The sequence below is a fragment of the Rousettus aegyptiacus genome, unplaced genomic scaffold (assembly GCF_014176215.1).
Source record: "Rousettus aegyptiacus isolate mRouAeg1 unplaced genomic scaffold, mRouAeg1.p scaffold_m13_p_4, whole genome shotgun sequence".
Classification (NCBI taxonomy): Eukaryota; Metazoa; Chordata; class Mammalia; order Chiroptera; family Pteropodidae; genus Rousettus; species Rousettus aegyptiacus.
In genome coordinates, this window is record NW_023416307.1 from 123698663 (window position 1) to 123725912 (window position 27250).

Genomic DNA, 27250 nt, shown 5'->3' on the forward strand with positions numbered 1-27250 from the left:
GCCTATTGCTCTGTAGAGGAGGAAAAAGTATTTTTCCTTTGTCTTTCCGGGTTCTTGGCTGAGACATTCCTATAATAAAAACAGATCAACAGGAGAAAAACAGTTTAATAACATGTATACCTCCTGTATACATGGGAGAACCCAGGAAAACTGAATAACTGGTCAAAATGGCTGACTGTGCCTCCTTAAATATTAACTTCAGATGAAGACAAAAGATGATGTTGGGGTGGAATCAGTTATGGGAGATTACCTGAAAAGGTACAGCAAATGAGGATAAGGTTATTACTCAGATTTACCGTTGTCTTCTATACTGACAAGAGTTTCTAGAGATAAGGTCAACGTCCTTACAAATGGAGATCTCTCCTACAAATGTAAAGATCTTTTACAAAGGGCAACTACTAGCTAGTTTTCAGAGCTGCTCCCAAGTTAATTTTAATTTCTTAAAATTAACCAACTTAAAATAATCCTTATGCCAGAGACATATTTTAGGATGAAAAATTCTGTTCTCCTAGGCTATAAATTCATACAGCATGGTACTATATTGAATACTGTAGGCAACTGTAACACAATAGTATTTGTGTAATGTGTTGTGCTATTACCTCACGACAGCTAAGCTACTGTGTCACTAGGCAATCCGAATTTTTCAGCTCCGTTATAATCTTATGGGACCACCATGATACATGCAGTCATTGACAGAAACATGTTATTTGGCACATGACTATATATGAAGAAAAAGCGAGTTCTACAGGAAAAGATAAAAAATAAGGGTCAATGAATTCAAAGTCCCAATGAAGTAGAATAGTGAGGAAAAGTTAAACAAGTAAACCAGAAGGACTGAGGTTATGTTAGGAAAGCCTCAATCAGTGATTTTGGTAATGGAGTCCTGCATGTTCTAAAGAATGACCGTAGGTGTGTGTGGCTGAGGAAGAGGTGAGGCAATCAATAACCAATAGGCCAGGGCATTTGATAATTAGTCACGTGAATGTGAATGTTAATACCATGGAGTTAAGGCCAAGCAAAACATGAGAAAAAACTGGGATGGGACAACAATAAATACCATTCCTAGTCCCACCTCCTTCTCCCACATGCACAATACTGGATCCAAAAGATCCAAATACTTAGAGGCATTATTTTATACAATACAGTTTAGTCTATTAAACAATTTCTCTTTTAATGCAGATACAAGTGTTACATCAATGAACTTACTCATGTACTTATTATAGAATAGAAAATTTAAACTAACTGTCTATTAGGTGTAGACCCCTATCTTTCCATAGGTCAGAATATCAGAATATCATGACTAATCATAAAATCTACTTGCAAGTCCTCTCATCTGACCGTATTTAAAAGGAAAAAAAAAAAGGAAAAAGGTAAAATAAACTCTAAATATGCTTACATTTCCTAAATGTAAGCACAATTTGGTGCTACTTTCTATAGTAACTAACTTTTGCCTTACTCTAAGAAAACATACTTACGCTTTAGAAACCTCTTAAGGTCTTCAATGTACCCTTTATAGGACTCTGGATTAGATATACTGAATGAATAATCCAATGCAGTCACTGGTTTTGGAAAAACCATAAGTCCTATAAAGAAAGAGATAAAAGAAAAAGGGGGAAATTAACTGCAGCAAATTCCCTTCTCTCCTTCTTTCTCCATACTCTTATCCTTAAAAGGCAGATCTCAATAAATCACGTGGAAAATTGTGCTCACAGGTAGGTTGAAATTATCAAGAAACTTCCCACTTCTGACTATGAAGGTCGACACCTATAAATGAAGACAATTCCAAATCCTCAAAATCAACTCAGACATTACCAATTAGAAACCTTCCTAAATCTGATTTGCTCTAGAGTTAATTCTAAATGCTCTGTTCCTTACTTTAAAAGATAAGAGTTTTACTTTGTACTTTTTATATTCATTTTTCTATCAAATATTTTTAGGTTTTGCCAATTTGCCATTAATACATGGAAAATATTTTTAGCAAATCAAAATCGAAGCACCTTTGTCATTCAAATAACAGCCATCTGAAAACATTCGTAAAGAAAGCTTACATTATTCAGTGAAAGAGGCCTATGCAGTTTTTAATTATGGCTAAATATTCTTTCTCCGATAATAAAACTGCTCTATAAAATGTGGTTTTTCTCATACTGAATTTGGAGTATAAAACCATCAACAATTTCATATCAGGAGTCAATACCCTTGTATACAGGACATGTTGCATGTGTTTATTAACTGAAAATGTAACCATATTTATCTGCAAGAAACATAATCAGGCTTCTAACTGTAATATAAGCTTTCCTCATTTAAAAAGCATTAGATCTAGATTATTAATTTGGCCTTGCAAAAAGACTTAAAATCAATACTAAACATTTCACTAATCTCTAAACATTCCCCATATCATAGTTATTAGAGACGATACCCCTTGCATTGAATCTGAAAATACACAAAAACAGGTAGTGTTTTAGTTTTCATTAGAATTGCTGCTCACAGACATCTATTTCTTCTTAAATCAGATCTAGTTTCTTTAAAACCCTAAATATTTGCCTGTGTTGATCTCTGTGGCTCTTGAGAAACCAGATCCACCGCTACTCAAATATGATGAAACAATGTTCCTAAATGGCAAAGCAAATCTTATTCTACATTCAGCACAAAACAGTTCCCAAATAAAATCCTCATTCACTTACCACGACAATAGAGCAGATCACTTGGATATGGGTAATCACATATGCCTATTTTTCCTTACTACTCCACTCACAGCGAAATCATTATAGAATCAATTGTAAGCTGATTTTTTTTTTTTAGGCGAGGCAACCCTTGGTTGATCTCACAGATTCCAAGGATCTTGTCAGTTTACAATCTCTTTTATTTTTTTATTTTTTTATGCCTGCAGCACCTGGGCTTCCTAGGTGGTCTCCCATCCAAGTACTAACCAGGCCCAACCCTGCTTAGCTTCTGAGATCAGACGGGATCGGGCTTGTTCATGGTAGCATGATCATAGACAACTTCTGATTTTTAATGTAGTGTGAATGAAAACAGGTTGCTGTATTAAATTTAAGAGAAATAATCTCACTGGGTGACCTGATCATAAATTCCTAAGGCAGGTCATGATGCGCAGTCACATCTTAGGCCTATAAGTTTCCTAGTAAAAGGTTATTTTTGCCTTAAGCAAGCCTTATCATTGTTTTTGGGTTACCAAACCTTTGAAATGACTCTTTTTCAAACCCTTCCAGGAGGGTAGCCACCCTCAGCAGAACACATAATCTTATTAATTATCATGTAATTCAATTCCTGCTCCCCTTGTTATCTCCTCCCTTCAAGTAATCTTCCATACATTCATTCTCTCCTTAAACTGCACTTTTTCTGCAGAGCATTGGAGATTTTGCTTCCCAGCAATGTCTTCAGTTTGGCTCAAATAAACTCTTATAAAAATTCTCTACAGGTTTGGACATTTCTTAATAGGCAGTAGAAATAAAACCTCTGATCATTCAATATATGAAACAACAATCTGTGACGTCTGATTTTGTTTTTCTTAAGGTTTTACAGCAGCAACAAGACATATGATATTTCAAGTAAAGTCAATGCAGCTTGCACATAACTGTATAAAAACACCTAACTTTTAAGAAAAACCTAAAACATGCAGATTTCTAAAGTAAATTTTAAAAGAAATACATATATAAAAGACTTTTTTGCTTTACATGGCTATTTTCCAAGAGAATTTTTAAATGATTTAATCTATAAAAATCTGTCTTAAAACAGAATATCTGATATCAGTTACTCCTTAGATCGCCTAGCAATGATGCTCTTGGAGTCCTAGTTTCTAGTATTCAACAGCCCGTCCGAAACTCTTAAGTAAAAAACCACAGCAGGAGTGTGCAGTACAGCTGTTATTTTTGATTTCAAATAAAGTTCTTAGCTTATCTGAAACCAAGAACATGAACAGAATGTGAAGACTGCAATAACTCTCATCTCTTTAGAATTTAAACCACTGGGGTATGAGTGTGTGTGTATGTACATGTGTGTCTCTGTGTATGGCTGTAGATGGGCAGTATGTGCTTATATTATGTATGTATTAGGTATATATTAATGTATATACTGATTTCAAACTAGCATTTATCTTACTGGGTACTAACACATTATTGAAATGATGATCATGATAAAAAACAAAAAACAAACAAAAAACTTAGAAAATACAAGTAGGAAAAAAATTACCCGCTATCCTTTTATGAAGAGAAAATCATGTTAAACGCATGTATATCTAATATTATATATACATATGAGAGTATGCACATATATATTTATTGATACTAATGATACATGAAGTACTACAAGTGGTAAATAATTTTAAGGAACTCAACTTAAAACTACTTAAATATATTGAACATATTTTATTGCTTATATTATTCATGCAATTATAGAGTTTACTATTTCTGAAAGAGATCAGATCGTCATCAACGGTAATAAAGTCACAAAACTCAAATAGCAAGAAAAATAATTATCTTCAAATTAGTCCATGTAGAAAGAAAACAGAGCTACGATGAGAGACAAGGAAATAATCAGCACGGAGCTAGTCTCTGACAGTTGGTCAAATAAACTAAAAGAGTTAAAAAAGTTATTCATGCTATTTAGACAAATACTAGTTGCAAACAAAGGAAAAGCCATTAGAACAAATTGCTCTAAGAAAAAAAAGTTGGGGAAATGGGTTCAGTTTGGCTGTTGATATGGCTCAGAAGTCCATGCAGAACAAGGATCTAGATCAGGGTTCCTCTGTTTTGGCACTATTGACATTTTGGACTGGGTAATTCTTTGGTGTGGTGGGTTGTCCTGTGCATTGTAGGATATTTCTTTAGCTACAGGCCTGACTTCTACTCACAGTAGTACCTCTCCAGTGTGACAACCAAAAATGTCTCCAGACATTGCCGAATGGCCTCTGGAGGGCAAATCATCTCTGGATAAGAAGAACCATTGCTCCAGATAGAAACCTCCTGCTACCCAAATCCTACTCCTCCTATAAAGCTGTCTCGAGAAGTTGTTCACTTTTTGGGGAATTATATATACTAAAGTTGGCACACTATTATTTTATATAAAAATTGTCAGCACCTTGAAGATAAACTAGGGCCATGTCCAATAATGAAGGCAGTGCTAACAATTCATAGCCTGTTTGGAGGTAAACGATGTGATTTAAATAAGTGTTTCAGTTAAGATTTTTTTCTGTGCTACAGTCTATTCTCTAATATCCTGGAGAATTTTTTTCCTTAAGATTATCAATAAGGCAGAATTAAACATATTAACAGTATACTCATTTTACTCTCTATTGATGTATCATTATTTAATATTTCTTACCACTTCTACACTAAGCAATTAAAACCATGAAGCACGTATTTTACAAGACCAAGGCTCTAACCTAAGCTAGAACTGAAATACTTCATAAGTAAATTAATTCAGGACAAAGTTAAACTGCTACACATATTCACAAAAGCCATTCATATCTATATTAATCAAATTTGGCTTCACTGTAATTCTCAATATTCATTTCTGCTTACTCCTGGCAAAGGACTTAAGATTTATCGGGCCAGGTCTTTTATCAGTATATAAATATTAAAGGTCTTTGTATGAGTATGTAAATATTAAATAACAAACAAAAACCAAAACTCTCACATTACCTAACCCCACGGCTTGTCTTTTATCAGCTATGTAAACAGATTTATGATGAAGATATAAAAGCCCTGATAAGTGTAACATAATTACCTGGACTAGAAATCTGGTCACGATATTTTGGAACCTCATCGTTCAGAGTCTGAAGCATAGCCCACATTGTGAATGTGAAGAGTGCAGCCAGGAACCCATAAAAGACTTGGTAGAAGAGCAAGATCAAACCTGTAAAGAAAATAAAACTTGTGTGCATGTCCAGGTTAGACAAACGAACAATCACTGCAAGACCAGGATTCCAAGCTTTGCTATGCATATAGCCAAGTATCTCCATATTCACAAAAATGTGAATTTGCCCAAGCAAGGGGTATTTCAGTGGGCAGCACCCATCCATCCTGTGACCCTCCCCCCCCTCCTCTAATACTTCCACCAAGTAGCTTCCACAAAGCATACAAATGACCTTTGATTCATGCGGACTCTTAAGCAGCAAGAAATCTGGCCAAGGTTTACCCTATGTTACCTACCCAGGGTTAAGAAAAATGGGTCATGTCTAGCCACTGTTCCAATCTCAACTAGGTGTCTGACAATTCAGTTCTAGCACCAACCACCTGAAGTAGCAAAGACTCCACTAGTTTAGTGCTCAGTCCTCCCCAACAATGCTCTCACTTCAGATGCCATCCAAACTTCTAACCAACTGGCTACCAATCTGGGAGGTTCTCACCATCCCTCAGGTTTGATAGTTTGCTAGAAAGACTAAGCACTATACTTAAGAGTACAGTCTTATTATCAAGAGCATACGAAGTATGGGGTTTGAGAGAGAATGCAGTTTCTATGCCCTTTCCTCCTGGAATGAGGGCACACCATCCACCTACCACATCAATATATTCCCCAACCTAGAAGCTCCACTAAGCTCCAGAGTTGTTATGGGTTTCTTTAGGTAGGTATGCCTAAATCACTGGCCCCATGATTGAACTCAATTTCCAGCCTTCTCCTCTTAGGGGTCAGATTAGCTCCAATCACTCCATGGTTGGTCGTTCTGAGTACAAGGCCCCCATGGAACCTATCTAGGGGCCCACTATGAGTCATTCCATTGCATAATAAAGACACTCTTATCACCCAGGAAATTCCAAGGGTTTTTAGAAGCTCTGAGCTAAGAACCTGGGATAAAGACCATATGAATTCTTTTTTCACACGACACCTGCACACATAATTTGCATGGAGGAGAGTCATTAGGCCTCATCCCACTCATTTCTGAGACCCTGTGATCTGACTAGCTCTACTCCTGCAAACTTCCTAGTTACCTAAGGGTATCCAGATACTAGAAAGGCTGTCATTTCTCAAAGAATTCTATGACTAGAAAATACTTTCCCTTGGTATATAAATTAGCATTCTGTTTACATTTTAAAGATGGAAAGCATAATTTAAAAAAATAATAATTGTATGAACAACTTTAAAATCCTTTGCATATTTGAGTTTTTAAAAATAATTTTTATAGAGGTATCGTTCACATTCCATTTATCTATGAGTGGAACTGCTAAGTCATGTGGTTAGCCTTTTGAGTAAGTGCTAGTGTTTTCCAAAGCAGCTGTACCATTCTACATTCCCACAGCAGGGTTCCAATGTCTTCGTATCCTCATCAGCACTTCTTACTGTCTTTTTATACAGCCACCCTAGTGGGAATAAAGTGGTTATCTCACTGTGGGTATAATTTGCATGGCTAATGATGTTGAGCATCTTTTCATGAACTTATTTGGCCATCTGTATTTTCTTTGACTAAATGTCTATTTGGATCTGGCCTATTTTTAAATTGGGTTAGTTGTCCTTTTTTTTTGAATTTTCAGAGTTTTTTTTTTTTTTTTTACGTATTCTAGATATAAGCCTCTTATCAGATATAAGACGTACAATTATTTTCTCCTTTCTCTGGGTTGTCTTTTCACTTTCATGACAGTGTCCTTTATAGCAGAAAAGTTCTTAATCTTGACTAAGTCCAATTTACCCATTATTTGTTTCTTTGGCTGCCAGTGCTTTTGGTATCATATTGAAGACACCATTGTCTAATCCAAAAATCATAAAGACTTGCATCTACGTTTTCTTCTAAGAATTTTATAGTTTTGGCTCTTAAGTTTGGATCTTTGATCCAATTTGCATTAATTTTTGTATATGGTATGAGTAAGGGATACACCTTCACTGTTTTGCATGTGGATATCCAATTGTCCCAGTACTGTTTGTTTAAAACCATTTGTTCCCCTATTGAAAGACTGAATTTTCTTACAAATGAGCATGTACTATTTATATAATAAAAAAATATATACACTCAAATTTCAGATATTTATTAAAATTTTAATGGCATAAAAAAAATTAAATAAGATTAAATAAACCTGCCCAAGATTAACCAACCAGCAAGAGAAACACCCAGAACAGTACCACTCAATGTGGGACCTTACTTGGCTTGCTCTTCCAGGAAGCTGCAAGTTGTTACCTTTTGTAAGCAAAACCTTCATTCTCTGAAAAAATACATCACTCAAGCATTCTGTTACTGGAGGTGATAGACTTTTACGTAGATTTGTTCCTTCTCTGCAAGAGTTCAGTTACTGTAAGAGTCAGATATGTAAACCAAGAGTTACAGATATCAAGTGCTAGGAAAAAAAGAGAATTAACTGTCTATAGCAAGGAGAAGGAAAAGGATTTTATTGAAGAAGGCCTCCCAGAAATAAGTGAGTTTGCTCACCACAGATGGAGAAAAGGAGGAGGCTCTGGATCAAAGACCAGATGACCAAATGACTCCACAGCAGGAGCAGTCAGGTGAGTAAACCTTGCTCTACCTGCCATACAAACATGCCCCCAGTGCCAAGCAACTACTAACAGTAGCATCTATTCTGAAGTGGGAGTAGGGAGCATGGAGCTTGGGCTGAAAAAGTGGGCAATGTCCTGGATGGGTTGGTGAAAACCTAAAGGAGTAGAGTCTCTCCACACCTAGACAAACTCTTGGCTACATATGCTACCTGCATCCCTAATGCTGTGACAGGGAAGTCTAACTGCAGAATCAATAATTACCAAATATTTGAGAAAAAAAATAATCTGATAAAGTATCAAACTCAACCAAGAATGTAACTAACATCAGCAAAAACTGGGTTATAACAGCAAAAAGAGCAAGGGGTGCAGGGGAAGGGGAGAGCATACATATAACTAAAATGTAGAGAAGGCAAAAGGATGGTTTTTTAAAAACTTGATTTCATGTTCTGATTATCAAAATAAAAAACTTAGTAGATAAGCTGACTGGACAAGAGTCAAATTAAAAAAAATCCAAATACTTAAGAAAATAAACAGGCAAACGAAAGATTAGGAAATGTTCTTTTGCAAAATATGTAACCAACAAAGGACTTAGATGCATCTAGAACGTACAAAGAACATCACACTTTTTTTTTTTAATGGGCAAACTTTTTTAACAGAAACTTCACCAAATTGTAAGGACTGGAAAAATAAGCTCATGAGAAGGTGCTCAACATCATTAAACATCAAGGTAGGGCAAATGAATACCACAACGAGCCACCACTACATGCTTACCAGAATGCTAGAAATTTTAAAGGCTGACTATGCCAAGTGATGGCCCAGGAGTGGAGCAACTAAAACTCTTATACACTCCTGGTGGGAATGTACCTATCAAAACAAAATAAAACAAAACATAAAAAACCATTCTGTTAAACAGCTTAATCATTTTTTGAAAAGTCAGTAACATACATGTGCAATATGATCCAGCCAATAAATTCTGACAGATATCTGATCAAGAAAAATGAAAGCAGAGGAACAGATATATGAATACTCAAATGCTTTATTTGTAACAACTAAAAACTGCAAACAACCCAAATGCACATCACAGATGAATAAATTCTTCTATATCCATACAACTGAATACTATCTATGAACTATTTCTCAAAATAATTATGCTGAATGATTTAAAATTTAAGAAAGCACAAACTAAAGTGTCAAAAAGCAGATCTATTTTTGCCTGGAGACTAGAGAGATAGAAAGAGAGAAGGATGAATTACACAGTGACAAGAGGAAATTTTCTGGGTGATGAATGTATTCATTATCTCAATCTCAGTGAGTTTCATGAGTACAGTATATGTATATGTACATATACATATGTGAGTATATGTCAAAACTCAAGTTGTACTGTATGTCAATTATACCTCAAAAAAATTTGTTGAAAAAGCACAAAAACTTAAAAGAGCTAACCTAGAGAACTGACCAAACTAAAAGAAAAAAATTAGCTGAAAGATCAAGCCAAGGTATTCTACAATACTAAGCAAAAAGACAGGGAATGTATCTATGGAAATTGTTGAGACAAAGGGGGACAAAATTAGAATATCAACGAATCTAATAATTCCACCAGAAAAGATCTGAGAGGGGCAAATGCTCAAAGAAATAACAAATTTTGTATCTAGGTTGGCAAAGACTGAAAAATTTTAGAAAACATCCTCTACCTAGACACAAAGGTGAAATTTCGGAACACCAAAAATAAAGAGAAAATTTCTTAAAGAGTCTAAAAAGATAAAATAGGTTACCTAAGGCAGAGAAATATGACCAATATTAGATAACTCATTAGCCAAAAATGAAAAAATATATTCCAAGTTGAGAAAAAATGACTGTGAACTAAAAGATCAATCAACTAGGACTCAGAATTACCACCTTCAAATCCTACCTGAAAGAACTGGTCATGCGATACAAAAAAATTAAAGAGCAATAGCAAAAAACTGCTTACAACTCAAATATTCTCAAACAAAGCAAGGGATAAATAAAATACAATATATGGTGGAAAACTATAAATAGTAGTTTAAAAAGAATGAACTATATCTCACAAACCCTAGGTAGAAAAAAGTAACGTCAAAATGATATATACCACAGTGCTTAAATTTAAACACTCAAGAGTTCCAGACTTAAATTACAAAATACAAAAACAGAAATAAAAAACAAAAAACAAACAAAAAAAACAAGGCCATGTTCTCTGAAATCAAAGTAAATATATTATAAATTAAAATAAAAATTCAGAAAATAAACTTCTAAATAATCTTTGGATCAAAACAGACAAAAACCCTGAAATATCCAGAATTTAAATAATGTAGTCAGAGCAGAACAAAGGAAAATCCACAGCTAGCACTATCCAGAGACCAAAAGTGGACGGAGTACTCACACAACATTTACTTATTTATTTTATTTTATAAACAGTTAGACAGAGCTTACATACTGTAGTGTGATAATGACACAGGTCTGGAAATTCAGATCAACAAAAGAATATCCAAGAAAGAATCCTGTTAACATGAAGTTCTGCATGAAACAAAGTTGGCAATTCAAATCAGTGAGGAAATGATGGATTATTCAATATATTTTGGGATATGTGATTAGAACAGCTCATAAAAGACTGTTAAATTTGTGAGGTTAATTTAAAACAAGTACAATTTTAAAAATAAGAGTTAAGAGACGAGAGCAAAAAGATGAGCAAGTGACTGAAAAGAAATGAAAACTGAGTAAACATAAAAATACACTCAGTTGCAATTATCAAAGAAATACCAACTTAAATCAATCAGATACCAGCATCCCATAAAACTGGAGAAATTTTTAAAGAGTGATAATGGCCAATACTCAGAAAGTTGACGGGAAACAGGTGCTTTTATTAGTAGTAGTAGTAGTAGTATTTTAATTTTAATTATTTTTTTTCTTTTAGGCAAGGCTACCCTTGATTGACCTTACAGAATGCAAGGACCTTGTCAGCTTACAATCCCTTATTTTTTATTTTTTTATGCCTACAGCACCTGGTCATCCTAGGTGGTCTCCCATCCAAGTACTAACCAGGTCTGACCCTGCTTAGCTTCCAAGATCAGACAGGATTGGGCTTGCTCAGAGTGGCATGGCCATAGATGAAACAGGTTCTTTTATCCACTGCTGGTGAGAGTATTAATTGGTACAGCTTTTTTAGAGGACACTATTAATAAAAATAAGTATATACTATAAACTAGAGATTCCATTTCTCAGTATCTACCCCAAATAAACAGTTATGCACACACACACTGCAGCAATTCTTAAGAGGAAAACTAGAAGCAATCTAAATATTCATCACAAAGAAATATATGTATCTTGGATATATACTCTACTCTCTGAAAAATTATGCCATGATTCAAAGGAATCATTTTTTTTTTTACTGACAAACATAGCCAAAACATAATAAGTGAAGAAAAAAAAGTTGTAGAACATATATATATTCCTATTACTCATGTAAAAGTGGAAAATTACTTATTCTCTCATATTCCATATACAGACATAAATAAATACAGTGGAAAAAGACTGGTAGGAAAACTGATAATCGTTATCTGCAGGAAAGACTCCATGACTGGTGAAAGGCAGTCAAGAGAAACATATGAATGTATTCGTGTATTCTTTTTTCTCCAAGATTCAGTTAGGAATATTTACTAATACATAGAAGATTTAAATATAAACCCAAACCCACCTAGAGTCTACAGTTAATATTCTATTCTATTTATCTCATATCTAGTCCTAGTCACCATTTATCTATTTTTTTTATGCATTTCAAGTTGCAGATGTCAGTACGCTTCACTCCTAAACACTTTAGCACACATATTAATTAAAATTGATGTAAAAATTACATTCGTTGAAATACACAAATCTCCAATGTACTAACAGATGGCTTCTGACAAACACATTCTCCTCCTATGATCCTTCCCCCACCAACATACAAAACACTGGCATCATCCTACAAAGTTCTCTCATGCCCCTCCCCGGTCAATCCCCACGCCCACTATTCTAGAGGCAAACACCATTCTGGGCTTTTTTCTAGCATGCCTAAGTTCTCTTGTTTTAGAATTTCATATAAGTGAAATCGTATAGTATGCATTCTCTTTGGTAAAGCTTCTTTTACACTAAGCCTAATTGTGAGATTCATCCGGGTTCTATTTATCTGTAGTTCTTTTTTTATTTTTATTTTTTTACTGTTGAGTGGTATTCCATTGTGTGGACATACCAGATTGTCCAGCTTCCTGATGATGGGCACCTGGGCTGATTCCAGTGTGGAGCTACTATGAATATTCTTGTACAAGTATTTTTGTGGACATATGTTTTCATTTCTCTTGAGTAAACACCTAGAAGAACTACTAGGTCATGGTCTAGGGATATATTTACTTTTATATGAAAATGCTGAACCTTTATCCAAAGTGGATATACCAAGTATTTTGTTTTAAGAAGTATTACAGTTAACAGTGGTTACCTAGGGAAGAAGCTGAGGATGACTGAAGACTTACTGATTATTCACATCCGTATTGTAAAATTTCAAACAATGGTATTACTTTTGTTATACGAAAAGAACAAAGCCAAGAGTCCACATTCCATTTAAGAACATTTCAGGTTTCTTGGGTCAGCCTAGACTACTAACTCTTAAATTCCAAAGTTGAGGTCGGCAAACCATGGCTGCTTCCTGTTTTTTGTCAATAAAATATTGAGAAAGAGCCAGGCCCATTAGTTTATGTATTGTCTGTGACCACTTTCAAGCTACAATAGCAGAGTTGAGTCATTGCCATAGGCACAGTATGGCTGACAAAGCCTAAACTATTATCTGGTTCTTTAAAGAAAAAGTTTGCCACTTCCTATTCAGAGCATTTATATAGGCTTTGTTTTTCATTTCAAATTGACATTTGAAACTACCTTATACAATTTTTCTCTTAGAGATGGAGATGTGAAACTAGAATCTAGGTTTAAATGCTGAGTCCCAATTGGGTAATCTTAGTATATTTGTGTACTTCTAAGATTCACTAAAAAAAAAAAAATGCTAACATTTTTACTATGATATCCTATCTGGAAACTTCAAAATGAATTAGAAGTTTAATTGACTAGAATAACAGTGAGCTAAGAATTATGCCTTCATGTGTAAGTATCTCCACAAATAAAACTTTCAACATGGAGCTACACTGATTAACCTACAATACTCTCAACTTTAACCCAAGGAATAGGTGACTCACAAGCTGAAACTAATTAAATGACAAAATGTTCAGCCCCCTCCCTCAAAAAAAAAAAAAGTGCTTACTATGTGCTCGCTGTGGTACAGATATAAAATGCAGATGAAAACCCTGCTCTCTGAGAACATTTGGTTAAAAGGAGCACTATATATATAAGCTTTAATCCAGGATACAAAGTTCTAGGTGTTATGGGAGATAAATATGGTATTATTTTCACCTGGACATATTTGGAGAAAGCTTAAGGCAGAGCTGGCACTCAAGTAAGGTCTGTGAGTAGGGAATAATTTATAATGCAGAGAATGAAGGGCATGAGAGAGGGAACTGTGTACGGCATTCCAGACCAAGGAGCATCATATACACCCATTTGGTTAAGACATAAGATGTATGGGAAGGTGGGAAATGACAGGTCATAAGGTTGGAAACTTAGTTTCAAGCCAATATGCACTAGGCTTGGAATGCCAGGCTGTCTGGAACTTATTTAAACTTTCTGAAGGTAGTGGGGATCCAGTTTTGGGGAATGGGGAACAGCATGATCGAAGCTGCAGACTTGGATATAACCCAATAGCAAGCAGTGAGGTTACACTGGTTTAGGTCATAATGATTCCAACAGATTCCTTGGATCTTTCTGGAGATGTGTCAGGAGATAAGAGCCCACTTTATCCTAGAGTCAAGGACACTATATTTTTTAAAAAGCGGCAGACAAAAGCTGGAAAGCCAATGGTCTATGTGAACTTGAAACAACTTCGAAAAAGTTGCAAAAGCTCTTTATCCGATGCTTTAGGATTTTTAATCAGAGAATTTATAAGAAAAGGCATGACCAGATCTCGATAAAGGGACAGTTTGATAGGAGTGTTAAGGGCTAAGAAATTACAAAAAGGTAGTTAGCATTATAAAGCTGGGAAAAATGAGCATCTCAGGCTCCCTGAATGTGTGCTTTCACAAGATTCTGGGGGGTGGGGGTTGCAGGGGAAGTAGGTCAGAGAAAATTAATTCCTGAATTGATTGTAGTAGTGGTAATGAGAGTGAGGGTCACAATCAGATTCAAGAGATATGGAACTGGTACAACTCCAGATTTTGAGACCAGATAACAAAAAGAATAGAGACGTTATTTTCAAAAATCACAAATAAAGGAACAACTGAGACTTCAGTGGAGGAAGGGGAAAGAGCCCCAATTGATATATAAGATACTGGAATTATTTAAGCCTTACTCTTTCAGGTTTATGGGATATGCATAAAGCACCTAGAATCTGAGAGAGAGTTAACCAAGAAGTAAAATCTGTGAGTGATCTTTGCAATTGCTTTGAGATTGCAAAGGAAGATGATAAAGAGAAAGCAAGGCCAAAGACAGTGGGTTAGATAATTCTTTTCAGAAATATTAGTAATAGCACCCTCTAGGGGAGAGGATGACACTATCAAATAAGCCCTCATTAAATCTGAGAGCAGGTAAGCTTAGGGGAAAAAAAAAAAAGCTCAAAAAGAGCAATAAAGCAGAATAATGCGGAGACCTGAATAATAACCCTGGTTCTGTCATCCAAACCAGATGCATGACCCAGGTCACAAACTCAGCTAAGTCTCCAACAAGAAAGTTAAGTGGAAGCTTCTTCAGAGCAATGTCCTTCTATAAAAACCCATCGATGCTATAGCCAAAAAAAGAAAAAAAAAAAGAAAAAATGTAGCAGGGGGTAGTAGAATGCCCAAATCTTGGAGGGACCCTTATACTGATACACCAATGCCATCAAAGACCTTAAAAAACAATATTGCAGAAGGTTAAATTTCATGAGAACATTTCATAAGTGCTCATTCATGCAACAGGCTAGGTGTTAGGGAACCAAAGCTGAGAAAGAAGCGAGTAACAAGCCTATAGTCTAATAAATGGAAAACAATACTAAATAAAGTCATAAATGCTATATTAGAAAATGGTATTATGGGATACAGAGGAGCACCTGACCAAGTCTTAAGGCATGTCAGGTTCAAAGATGTTTATCAGAGATCAGGCTGTCAAAGCTGACACGTGAGTAGCCATGCCAAGGTGAAGCAAAGAGGTTCAGAAGCTAGGAAATAGGCTCAGAGGGGTAGGAGAGAAGGATGTGGAATGATAGAGATGGCAGGAGAGAAACAAGCCAGTGAGATTTATAGTTTGTATTTCATGCTAAGGAGCCCCTGAGGACAATGGAAATTTACATGAAGAGGTATTTATGCAACAGCCGAATGAAGATTTCTGACAGGCAGTTGGTTATTATATATACATGCATTACGACTAGAGATGCAGATTTGGAAGTCCTAACATAGAGGAAGTAGCTAAAGCCACCAGAATACATAAGTTCTAGCAGAAAGTTTGGACAGTCCCCACAGAGGTGATGGAGAGGGCCAAGGACACTCCTAACACATCAAACTAAGTAGGTGGCAGAGGAATAAAAACCATTGCCCTCAAATATTAAGTGATAAAACCAGGTATCTAACTATACATTTTAAAATTTTACTTATACATTTAAAATTTTTTATTTACACATAAGAAAGAGACTGTTAAAATGTTGAGAGGTTATTCTACTTCAAAAATCAACATAATATATGCATTAATTAGAAAATAATAAATGCATCTTTCAAAGTTAAATGTAATTTTCCTATTATGCGATCATGTTAAATGACTGGTTCTTAATCAAACATAATGATAAATCATGGAAAAGTTATTAAAGATATGAGGGTTTTAAAATTCTTTTAATATAGCTAATCTAATTCTATAGATATAAATTAAAAATTAATTTCATTTCAAAGAATTATTTCAAGGGTGAGGGGAGCTTGCTCTTTAATAACAGTAAAGCACATACCACGGTAATTATAGTGATGTGGGGAACACAACACATAAACTTAGCCCTTGCTCCGCCCCTCCCCCTCCCCCTCCCATACCAGGTCCAGGAAGTACTGTCTCCAGCTAGATGATGGATGGCTCAGTACGCCTCTGCTGCTGTCTCTGCCACACTCACCCAGAACTGACCTTTCATGTATACTCTGCACATAAGGTAAGGCAAGTCCTGTTACTTTTCCAATGCTTCATGGTTTTGTAAAGTTTGGTATGTCACACTCCACAGGACAAAGAACAACACCTCACAAAAGTATGTGATACTGGGAAAATAAACACACTTGCTCTCTCCCTTACAGTCAAGACTCCCAAGAAGGGACAGTGTCTGATCTCCAAAGCCGAGCATTTACTGAGGCACGACCAACAATGGGAGCAGGTGACTGAGAAAATGGTACTTCATGGACCTATATAGTAAAAGAAAAGGCCCAGGAACAAAATTTAAGTGTTAACAGTTTCAGTTCAGAATCCTTACTCTGCTTGCAATCAGTTAACTCAAGTTTTAAGTTAATATTAATATCAAGCACCCACTGACAGATAACCTTAAGCTAATGAACTCTAAAGAAGCCCACAAGCAGATATCATGTCATGTCACAATTTTTTTAAAAGCTCTGGCCTTGGAGAGTGTCTAAAGGCCCAAGGATTGTCACCAAATGAGTGAATTTTGACAAGTCAGATATGTGGGTTAAATTTTCTCACCTATGAAATGAAGGCACAGGGCTAGGCTAGTGGTTTTTAAGCTTTTTTGACTCTGAGCCACAGTAAGAAATAAATTTAACATTGGGATATCTGTAAATACAAAATACAGAAGTTTCATGAAATATTTTTCCATATAATAAAATTATTAGGTAGAATAAACTTTAATGTTATTTCTATTCTATTTCATTATTTTTTTAAATGTGAATTTCAACACATGGTCCACTACTACCTACATTTTAAATAACACTGATGATCTCTAAGCTATCTTTCACTACTTTCACTCTTACTGTATTTAATGCATTTAGGCTTAATATTCATAGTATCAGCCACATAGTGCTAAAATTTCTTTGTCCTATTTTCATAAACGGCAACTATGTATTCCTGATGTGCCCTTACTGTTCTGCTTAAGAAACCAGCTCTAGGTATACTTTGATCATCTATCTAGTGTGCTTTAGAAGGTTGTTGTGAAAATCAAATGAGGTGATTATATCTATTTTAGCATTTTAAACTGCTGTAACCAAATGTAAGATATACAGATACTAAGTGGCTACTCAAAATCTTTATATATAGCTGTTTTAAATAAGGCAATGTGATGTGACATGCAGTATTTTCACTTTATCCCAAATATAAGTGGCAAAAATGCTTTTTAAATATACGAACTTTTAATGTCTAATGAATTTGGAGAGGAACCTCAGATTATATAGGTCAAATGTACTAAAGACTTGAATATATTAAAAGAATGTCTTTAGAATATCCTTGGGGTAGAGAAGGCCTTTTCTACACAGCAGCAGACCCAGCAACTTACCAAGATCTAAAAAGTATGTAAATACTCCTCCATCACCACTTACATTAAATTTAAAAACTAGGGGAAAAAATTGCACAAATGAGCTTTTTCTTAAGAAAAGCTTAACATGTTTTCAAAATGTAAAAGTTACATATATAATACTTGACCTACAAATTCCACCATTAGCAACATATCTCAAGGAAATAAATTTGTAAAAAATGGGAGGAGGGACCAGTACCTACAATACGGTACTGATTTTTTTTTTTAAACCAGGAGTTACTCATTTTTCCCTTGGTATCTCCCATGCATACATGAAACACATTAATAAACTTGTTTGTTAAAAAAAAAAAGTCACAATACATCTAACTATATAATGGAACACTAGTCGTCTAGTAAAAATGGTGATACAGATCTTTATTAACATGGGAAGATGACCACGATATACTCAAAAGATTATAAAACACCTACTGTAGATTTCTTTTTGTAAAAAAGAAAAATGTTACACACATTTCTTAAGTCTCTCTAGATACATACCAAAATACTAATAATGGGCATTCTCTGGAATGATGAGATCAGGCAGCTGGCCTATAAAGTTCTTTTCTGAAAATTAGAACCAGATACCCCTTTTTCCAAGAAGAACCCCATGCTCTCGAGTACACGGCCTAGTGAACTGAATGCCCAAATGCCCAAGGAGGGATGCCCTTACTTTGGGATAACTGGATAATATAGATAATTTTTACCTATTTATGTCATTCTGTGTTGGCTTACTATTATTATGATAAACATAGAAATCTATTTGTTGATAAGAATAATACTGCATTTTCAATTTGGAAAAAAGGTCTTGCCTTAATCCTGCCAACTTTACTTGTACTACTTCTACTGCCCTTATAGAATGCCCTATGCTTTGATAGTTTGTGCACACATTATCTATTTAAATGCACATATCAAAACAAATCTCTAACCCTATATCGTAATACAAAGTTTAGATTAGAGAGGGAGCACTATCTGCAGTAAGAAATCTCATTCACAAAGTGAAGATACTAATTTCTGGAAATGAGAATGCATTGAGGAAAGGAGAAAGGAAGGAAGTTAGTCTACAAAAATTAATCCATCTTTACCACGCAGAAATTCCTTCAGTGTAAGTTAATACACTCCAGAAACAATAATAATTGTTCACAAATTTCCCCCATTTAATTCCGGATGCAAGATGTATTTCCTCATCAACAACAGTGGGTTCCCAAAAGACAGCCATTTAAATAAAAATCGTGAGTGATTACCATGCAGTTAGGCAAGGCATCTGTAAAATAATACAACCCCTGGACTAGGATTAAAGGAGAACTGGGTTCTTTTCTTGGCTTTGTGGAATATGTAATTTTAAGCAAAGCAAAATCACAACTTCTACAGCCCTCATTTTTTTCTTTCAGCTTGTGATAGGGCTTAAGCCACCTTTCCATCCACTCTGGAGGAACCGATTTCAGGCAGCAGTAAGCTTATTTTCTAACTCATAGCTAATTTACTTTCTTCATGCTTCTTTTAAAAATGTGTCCAATTACTTCTCAAATCTAGAAATTTATTCTCACCTAGAAAAAAAAGGTCTGTCAAGACCTACTAACAAAAAAGTTTTCAAAAGGCCAACAAAAAGGAGCAAAATTAGTTTAAGTATAAAGGCAAAAAAAAAAAAAAAAGCGAGCACTAGTCCTTATTCAGACACTAATATTTTTGAAAAACAGCACTACACTGGTGAATGGTTTAAATATTTCGCTAAAACAAAGAACTCATGCACAGAAAAACTGATACAGCCATCACGCGTACTGAAGGTGCAGAAAAACATTGTGACATTCAAATAGGATTTACTTTCCCCCAAAGAAGCAAACTTCTAAGGACGAAACCTCTGTAATTAAAAAGGAATTAGGAAGGAACCAAGCTTTAAGGGTCTTTTCACTGTCCAAATCCAAGCGCATTTTCGTGGACTACGCACTTGTGATTAACTCACCGCGGCATTCATGCAACCCACACACTTAACACTCACTCGCACTCTTCCGACCTGTTGGGTGGCAGCGTGGACGAGTCACAAGATAGCGGAGGGAGTGGAAATTTCCTCTCCCGGGGCGTGGGGCAGGGTCTGGCTTCTCTGAACCGCTCGGCGGCGCCGCTAAGGCCTCTCCCCGCCGACGCGCTCCGTACAAAGGAGGCCCGGGCGCTTGGCTCCCGTACACTAGGGGCTCGGCTCCGGGAAAGGGTCTCCGGCTTCCGGCGCCGCTCCGGGCGGGAGGCCCGGGCAGCACGTGCGCCCCGTGCCGCCCGGCTCCCGGCAGGGAGGAAGAAACCCGCGCGGCTGGGCCGGGGCTGCCCGCGGGCCCCGCTGCTTTGGCCGAAAGCGACCGCCTTCCGCCCCGCGAGAAATGAATGGGGCCGCGCTCCGTCGCCTCTGTCGCCGCCCAGGTTAGTCTGGAGGCCGAAAAAGAAAACCGCTGCGGGTGGCGGAGTAGTGGCCGCTCCTGGGGCCCCCGCACAGGGAGCCACCTCCCACTTTTCCTTTCCTACTCGACCCCGCCCGGCGCCCCCCGGACTGCGGCCGGCCCCAGGCGCCCAACCGCCGCCCGCTCACCCCAGCTCTTGGCGGTGCGCCCCAAGAACTCTCCGGTGTTCGGGTTGTAGATGAAGAGCTTCCACTCGGCCAGGCTCTGGTTGAAGGACTTCTTGTCTTTCTTCGTCATGGTGTGTGCGCCGACGGCAAGGGGAGCGGCGGCCGCAAGAGTGGAAGCGGCAGGGAACGCGGAGGCGCGTCCCGGCTCAAGCGGCGCAGCCCAGCGACGGCGGCAGAAGGTGGGACGGCCGAGTAGACCTCCTCACTGCCGCGCGTACTCAAGCGGACTGCGCCGCGCGGAGCCAGGCTGCCGCTGGGGCCGCGGAGCCTGACGTCTCCGTCAGCTGCAGCCAATCCCCGCGCCGCTCGCCCGCGCCGCCGCCGCCGCCGCCGCCACAGCCTCAAGCCCGCGGCCCCGGCCCCACCCACGGCCCCGGCCCCGCCCACGGCTCCGCCCCGCCCCGCCCCGCGATTCCCCGCTGGGCTCGCTTGTACTCTGGCCTCCTCCCACACTGGCCTGAAGAAGCAAAAACTACACCGAGCAACTTAAAAAATCTCGAGGGCTTAATAGGAAGCAAATTTATAGTAACAAGCAAAAGGTGGCGTCCCCGACCCACAGGTTTCTCAGAAGGAGGACTCTGTAGGATGCTGCCGGGGCCCGGCGTCCCTTCGGCTCTTTGCCTGCAGCGGCGCGGGACCAGGAAAGCATAGAAACGACTCCACTCTGTCCAAGACGTCCCCTCTGGAGGGGACTTAACCTCCCTCTCCGGGAACTGCTTCCCAAACCGCCTCCAGGCGTTCTCCTTTGGGCTCTATGACGTGACTTAAAGATACTCTGCTAGATCAGCGTAATATATACTGCTGCTCAGAGAATGTCCGTCCTTGACTCTTGACGGACTTAACCAGGAATCTCGGGTCAGTGGGAATTTAATACTAAATATGCCAGTTTTAATTAAGTGGAGTATAATTATTCTCCAGAATTTATCAATGAAGCCAATATACAGTACACGCTTTCCTGAGGTTCCAGTCAACGAAAAGACCCTGAGACTATCCACAGGAAATCAGTTCTTCGTTTAGTGTTGATGCCTAATGTTCCCGGCTTTTCGTTTTTTCCGCTGTAGTAAATGGTCTCCTTGGTCGCAGCTGAGGGTGCAGTCAACGTTTTCTTACGCGAGATGGAGCTGAAGAGTACCGTTCTCTGCGACTGCTGCGACAGGATGAAGAAACTAGGAGTGAAGGTGCGGTTGTTTGAAAAAAAGAAATGAAGCAATGCCTCTGTTTTACTAGCAAATAAAAAATAATGAATGAAGATATGAAGCACACATCTTATTGTTTGGGGTGATGCATCTAGAAGTTTAAACATAGCCTGAAAATCCTTTAAAGGACTAAATGGATAACTAAATTCTGGCATTTCTTGTTTCCTCATTGCTTATCCAAAGCCAGGAATTAGGAATCACATCTCCCACAAACAGAAAAGAAATAGGAGCATATAATATTATAAAATGATTTTTTCCCCCCTTGCACTTAGGAAAGCTAAATTTATAATTATGACTTTGGGAATTACCAAAATCCAGTTACTTTTTTGAGCCAGTGACATCAAAAGATTTGTGGAAGAGTTTTGTAAAAACTGGCATGAAATCGTTATTAGAAATAGCAAATCAGCATGCTAGCAGGCAAGAATGCATTTATTTAGTTCATAAGCAAGGCTGAAACAATTTGGGAATGGAAACAGTTAACTTTTTATTTCATGAAAAATGTAACTAAATTTGAAGAAAGCTAAAATACTGGTACAACTAGTTAATAATGGGCTTTTTAGTTTTAGTAAGAGGGAAGATGTAGAGTCTGTTTGGAATAAAGTATAAAATCCATCTACTTTATTTTGTGTGTGTGCTAATAAGCACACTTTGAGAAATAATTGGCACACAAAAAAACAAGAGCATTATGAAATAGTGTTTCGAAGATATTGAATGCTGTCAGAGATTTTTACTTTGTATATTTTTAGTGTTGATTAATATGACTTTCATACTTAGTACTTTGTGGTTTTCCAAATAAAGATTTAAATACAAATATAATTCCGTAGTTTCGAAACCCATGCCTAGTTTAATACAGTAACTAGATCTAACAGGTTTTAGTTTGGAAAAAATTTTATATTCTACTCCAAAACATGGGAATTATTTGATTTGTTTTTTGTTATATGATACCTGAACATTACCTGGAAGAGAAAATACGGAGTGTATTGGGGGATAGTGGACTACCAAATGAGAACAGATTAATACCAAATTTAATCACAGCTTTATTCCCTGCAGGTTTATTTTACTATTCCTCAGACTCCCTTTTAGAAGAGAAGTTATTTTTCCAGATAAAATACAGGATGCCCACTTAAATTTAAATTTCAGATAGACAATGGAATTCATATAGTTTTTTAGTATAAGTATATTCCATTCAATATTTGGGACACACTTAGACTAAAAAATTTTTTCTTCTCTATCTGAAATTCAAATTTAACTGGATATCCTGTATTTCTATTTGCTAAATCTGGTTGCACTACCAGTAGAGGATACCTATGAATCTCACAGTAATAATAACGATCATTTATACATACTTAAGTCTTAGGCCTTGTACTACTTGCTTAGTGTAATTTCTTTCTTAATCTTCACAAATACCCTAAGAAGGAGATGTTTCCCTAATTTTGCAAGTGAAGAAACTGAGGTTTAGTGCAATTAAGTAACTGGCCCATGGTCAGAAAACTATCAAACAATAGCACTTGAATGCAAATGATTATCTCCTGTACCACCTCTGCAGTTAATGATGACAGAGCTCTGGGGAAAGTTCACAAAGCTGAATGAGGCCAAGTGAAAGAAACAATTGTTGGCCTCTGATGAAGTTTACTCTCCAGTTAGCAAAATACATTTTCTACTTTCTATGAACATAAATAAGATATTTGGGCTCTTAATAAGATATTTGGACATAAATAAGATATTTGCTAAAACTCTTAGTTTATATCTGAATTTTAGAATCATGTGTGCAGAAAAAAGTGCTTCAGTTCTTACTTAACACCAGCATCTTATTTGTAACTTGGTGTTATAACTGTTGTGACTATGATACTGAATCATTGAAAGGCTATTATTTGTTCCTCAAACAATAAATATTAAAATTTTTTTAGAAATAGTCTTTCCCCACAAGCAGCAACTATCACTGTGTTGTATTTTATTGTATCTGAGAATCATGGTCGTGAATACGCACTCCAGAGAAAATGTCCTTTTCCACATGTGGTTTCAATATTGAATTCTTTTACTAATCCTTTAACAAACAACATCTCTATATTCTTTGCAGATTAAAGGGTAAACCTTTGCATTATTGATCATCTTAAATGAGCTGGTGTTTTATAAAGAATGAACACAGCATCTGGCACAGAAAGTGCTTTGTAAATGGTAGGGATTTTTGTTGTTGTTGTTGTTGTTATAATTTTTAATACTGTCATCCACTGTGTTAGCTGTTTTATGAAAAGTGTATGATATGATACTGTGGGGGAGGAACAAATTTTCCTCCACTCCCAAGATTCTTTTGGCTGGTCTAATAATCAAATAGGCACGAGACAGATTAGCAAGAGAAGATACCAAATTTAATAAATACATATGTATGGGAACACCATATTCATGAAAGAGAGATGCCACGTGCATGACAGGTTCAGAGATAGAAAGGGAGACTGAGGTATGTAAGACATCCTGAGCTAGGGATGAGGTAATGCACTTGGGGGCTTCAAAGGGTCATTGCAGGATCAGAAGAAGAACAGACATTTTGTTCTGTTTACACTGCCCTATAGTTAATAGTTAAAGGGAGGGACTGAAATTTCTCTTGAGCCTAAAGCTAAAACTGCCTTTAGCTCAAAGTAATCTGAGACACATCTTGAGGCAGCTCATTCTGAACCCACAATCTAACAGAATAATATACTAAATGAAAAATAAATTCAAATGATGAGCTCCACATAATAAAAGATTATTTAATTAGTCATTTGGTTATGAAAACTTACCGGAATGGGTGGAAGTATAGGTGAAATAAGATTGACAGAATGTTGATATTTATTGAAGCTGAGTGACAGGTACAGGCATAGCATTCATTATACTTTGTTTACTTTGTATACCCTTGATATTTTCCATAATAGGACATTTTTTAAAATTGCAGGTAAAGGATAGGCAATTTCCCTGATGCACATTTTTCTGGTTCACTTAGTTAAAAAACAAAAAAAAAAAGGTATAAATTTAATGTTTTCAAAAGAATTATTAAAAAAAAAACTGACCTCATAAGCTATTGTATCCATAAAACAAAAACAAATTAAGATTATGCATATACACATACACACACAATTAGAGACAAAAAATATAATTAAATATAAAATATAATTAATTCCTAAAATAAAAACATCAATATAGGGCTGAAAGAAAAGTCCAATGGAATCTTCCAAAGTGTAAATCAAAATGACAGAAGGAAAAAAATATTTTTAAATGTCCAAAGAGTATATGGGGTCAATCCAGGAAGGACAAGACTCAACTACCAGCTCCAGAAGAAGACAAGAAAACTCTGGAGAGAAAATAACGAGAGAAATAAAAGAAGAAAATTTACTAGGGTTGAAAAGAATTTAGACTGAAAGAACTTACTGAGTGCCAAACAAAATAAATAAAAATAGACTCATACTTAATCATAACCTCGTGATTTATAGTATATCAGATACTAAGAGGAGATCCTAAAAGCTTTCGAAGAACAAACAAAAGGGCAACTACAATAGAACAAAAATCTCATTGGGGCTAGTCTTCTTAGTAGCAATACTGAGTGCCAGAAGACATTGGAGCACTGCCTTCAGGATTCTGAGACTCAGAATGCCATTCCCAGCCAAACTATGATTTAGCATTAACGATAAAATGAATACACGTTCAGATATGTAAAAACTCAGAAAGTCTACCTCTCACTAATCCTTTCTGAAAAAAAAATCAGTTAAGGATGGACGAGTAAAAAGAAAAAAGAATCCAAGAATGGGGAAAGCCTAGGATTCAAGAAACACTAGTCCTAACCCAGGACTGCAATGAAGGGAAGGCCTAGAATGACAGCTGTACAGCAAGGCAAGGGAGGAACTGGTTTCTAAAGAAAAAGAATATCTCCAAGCAGAAAGTGGATTCTATGCTGCAGAGATTAAGATTAAGATCCTGGATAAATTTAGTCATACAGTGAAGGCAAGTGTTTCTTTCAGTAAAAAGGAAAATGGAAAGCAATCAAAAACATCAGAGAACTGTGTTTCAAATATAAAGTAAACTAAAATGTGATATTATTTTGAACAACTAATTGAAAATGTAATTATTTGATCTTGATGTTTGGAGCATCCTTATCTATTGGCATAGAGCTATGATATAGATTTACCTTTTCTTTGCTAACTGATGCATTTTGTTCAATAGTGAATGCTATTTGCATAATCAAAATAGTGTAATTGCAGTTTATTGACTTTCAATTCTTAGAGTCAACTGAATGACTATTCCTAGAACAAAATTTAAATGTTATAAACTGACAATAAAGAATAGTGGTGGAGTTGACAGATGGCAAGAGATCTATGGAGGAGGGAAATGGAGAATTGTTCTTTATCTTACATAGTATATAAGGAAGTAAGAGATCTTCAGAGTTAAAGAGTTTAAAGGTGGTAGAGCTGGAAATGTGGGTTTAAGTAGGTTTTTAACAGTTAAAAGTATAACCAATAGAAAAACAAAGTAAATACTATATAATACTATGTATTATTAATACTAAAATAATACTATGAGTAACAAAATATGAAATGGACGATGAAGTGGGACATAGGGCATAAATAGCTCATTGGTCATCTTCCTTGGCAGGGAGTTAATAGTGTTTAAAGCTGACAAATGAAAAAAATAGGTATAAGCAACTTACTTAGAGCTAAGAAGAGAGTGACTATCTTAGTCCACTTGGGTCGCTAGAACAAAAACCATAGACTGGCTGGGTAGCTTATAAACAAGAAAAATTTATTTCTCACAGTTCTGAATGCTGAAAGTCCGAGATCAGAGTGCCAGCATGCTGGACTGAGAGCACTCTTCCAAATTGCAGACTTCTAATTGTATCTTCATGTGGCCAAAGAACAGGGAGAGATCTCTCTGGACCCTCTTTTATAAGGCCATTAATCCTATTTCTAATTATCTAATCATTTCCCAAAGTCCTCAAGCCCTAAACCATTAACTTGGGGGATAGATTTCAACATATGAATTTTGGGGGACACAAACATTCAGACCGCAGCAGTGATTAAATGAAATAAAGCTAGGAAGGATTTAAAGTGATTGCCTCTAGGGAGTTCCATGAAGATCACATATTTCCCCCCCACCCCAGTGGGATAGGGGTCAGAATATGTGTACTTTTCATTTTCAGTCCTTTCATACTTTTTAATTTTTTTAAACCACATACATATTGTTCTACTTTGAGAGTTTAAATTAATGATTGGGGGGAAAAACACTTTAGTATAACTGGCTCTCCCATTACGAACTCTGAGACCCACAATCCCTAACTGAAAAATTTTTTTCCTTCTTACAAGAAGATTTAAGTTCTTTAATAATAGAGTAAAAACCAGCACTTAATCATTTACAAGATATTAGGTGGAACCAAATAAAATTTTG

General features: G+C 36.6%; 1 protein-coding gene, 1 long non-coding RNA gene and 2 pseudogenes across 2 annotated transcripts in view; 1 reads left to right on the forward strand and 3 right to left on the reverse strand.

The window, feature by feature from the left end:
• Positions 1-20888, reverse strand: part of ATP1B3 (ATPase Na+/K+ transporting subunit beta 3) — a 33057-nt gene extending 12169 nt beyond the window's left edge. Inside the window, exons 1-3 of the mRNA XM_016141875.2 lie at positions 20610-20888; positions 5743-5871; positions 1476-1583 (exon numbers count right to left, since the gene is read on the reverse strand). Coding sequence (XP_015997361.1) covers positions 1476-1583; positions 5743-5871; positions 20610-20718 — 346 coding nt within the window. The 5' untranslated portion in view covers positions 20719-20888. The remainder of the gene's footprint in view (positions 1-1475; positions 1584-5742; positions 5872-20609) is intronic.
• On the reverse strand, positions 2879-2997 carry LOC118602517 (annotated as a pseudogene).
• Positions 11442-11560, reverse strand: LOC118601836 (annotated as a pseudogene).
• On the forward strand, positions 20087-22765 carry LOC118601626. The gene is made up of 2 exons (XR_004950389.1): positions 20087-20443; positions 21710-22765. It is a non-coding gene; the product is annotated as an uncharacterized LOC118601626 (long non-coding RNA).
• The last annotated feature ends 4485 nt before the right edge of the window (positions 22766-27250 follow it).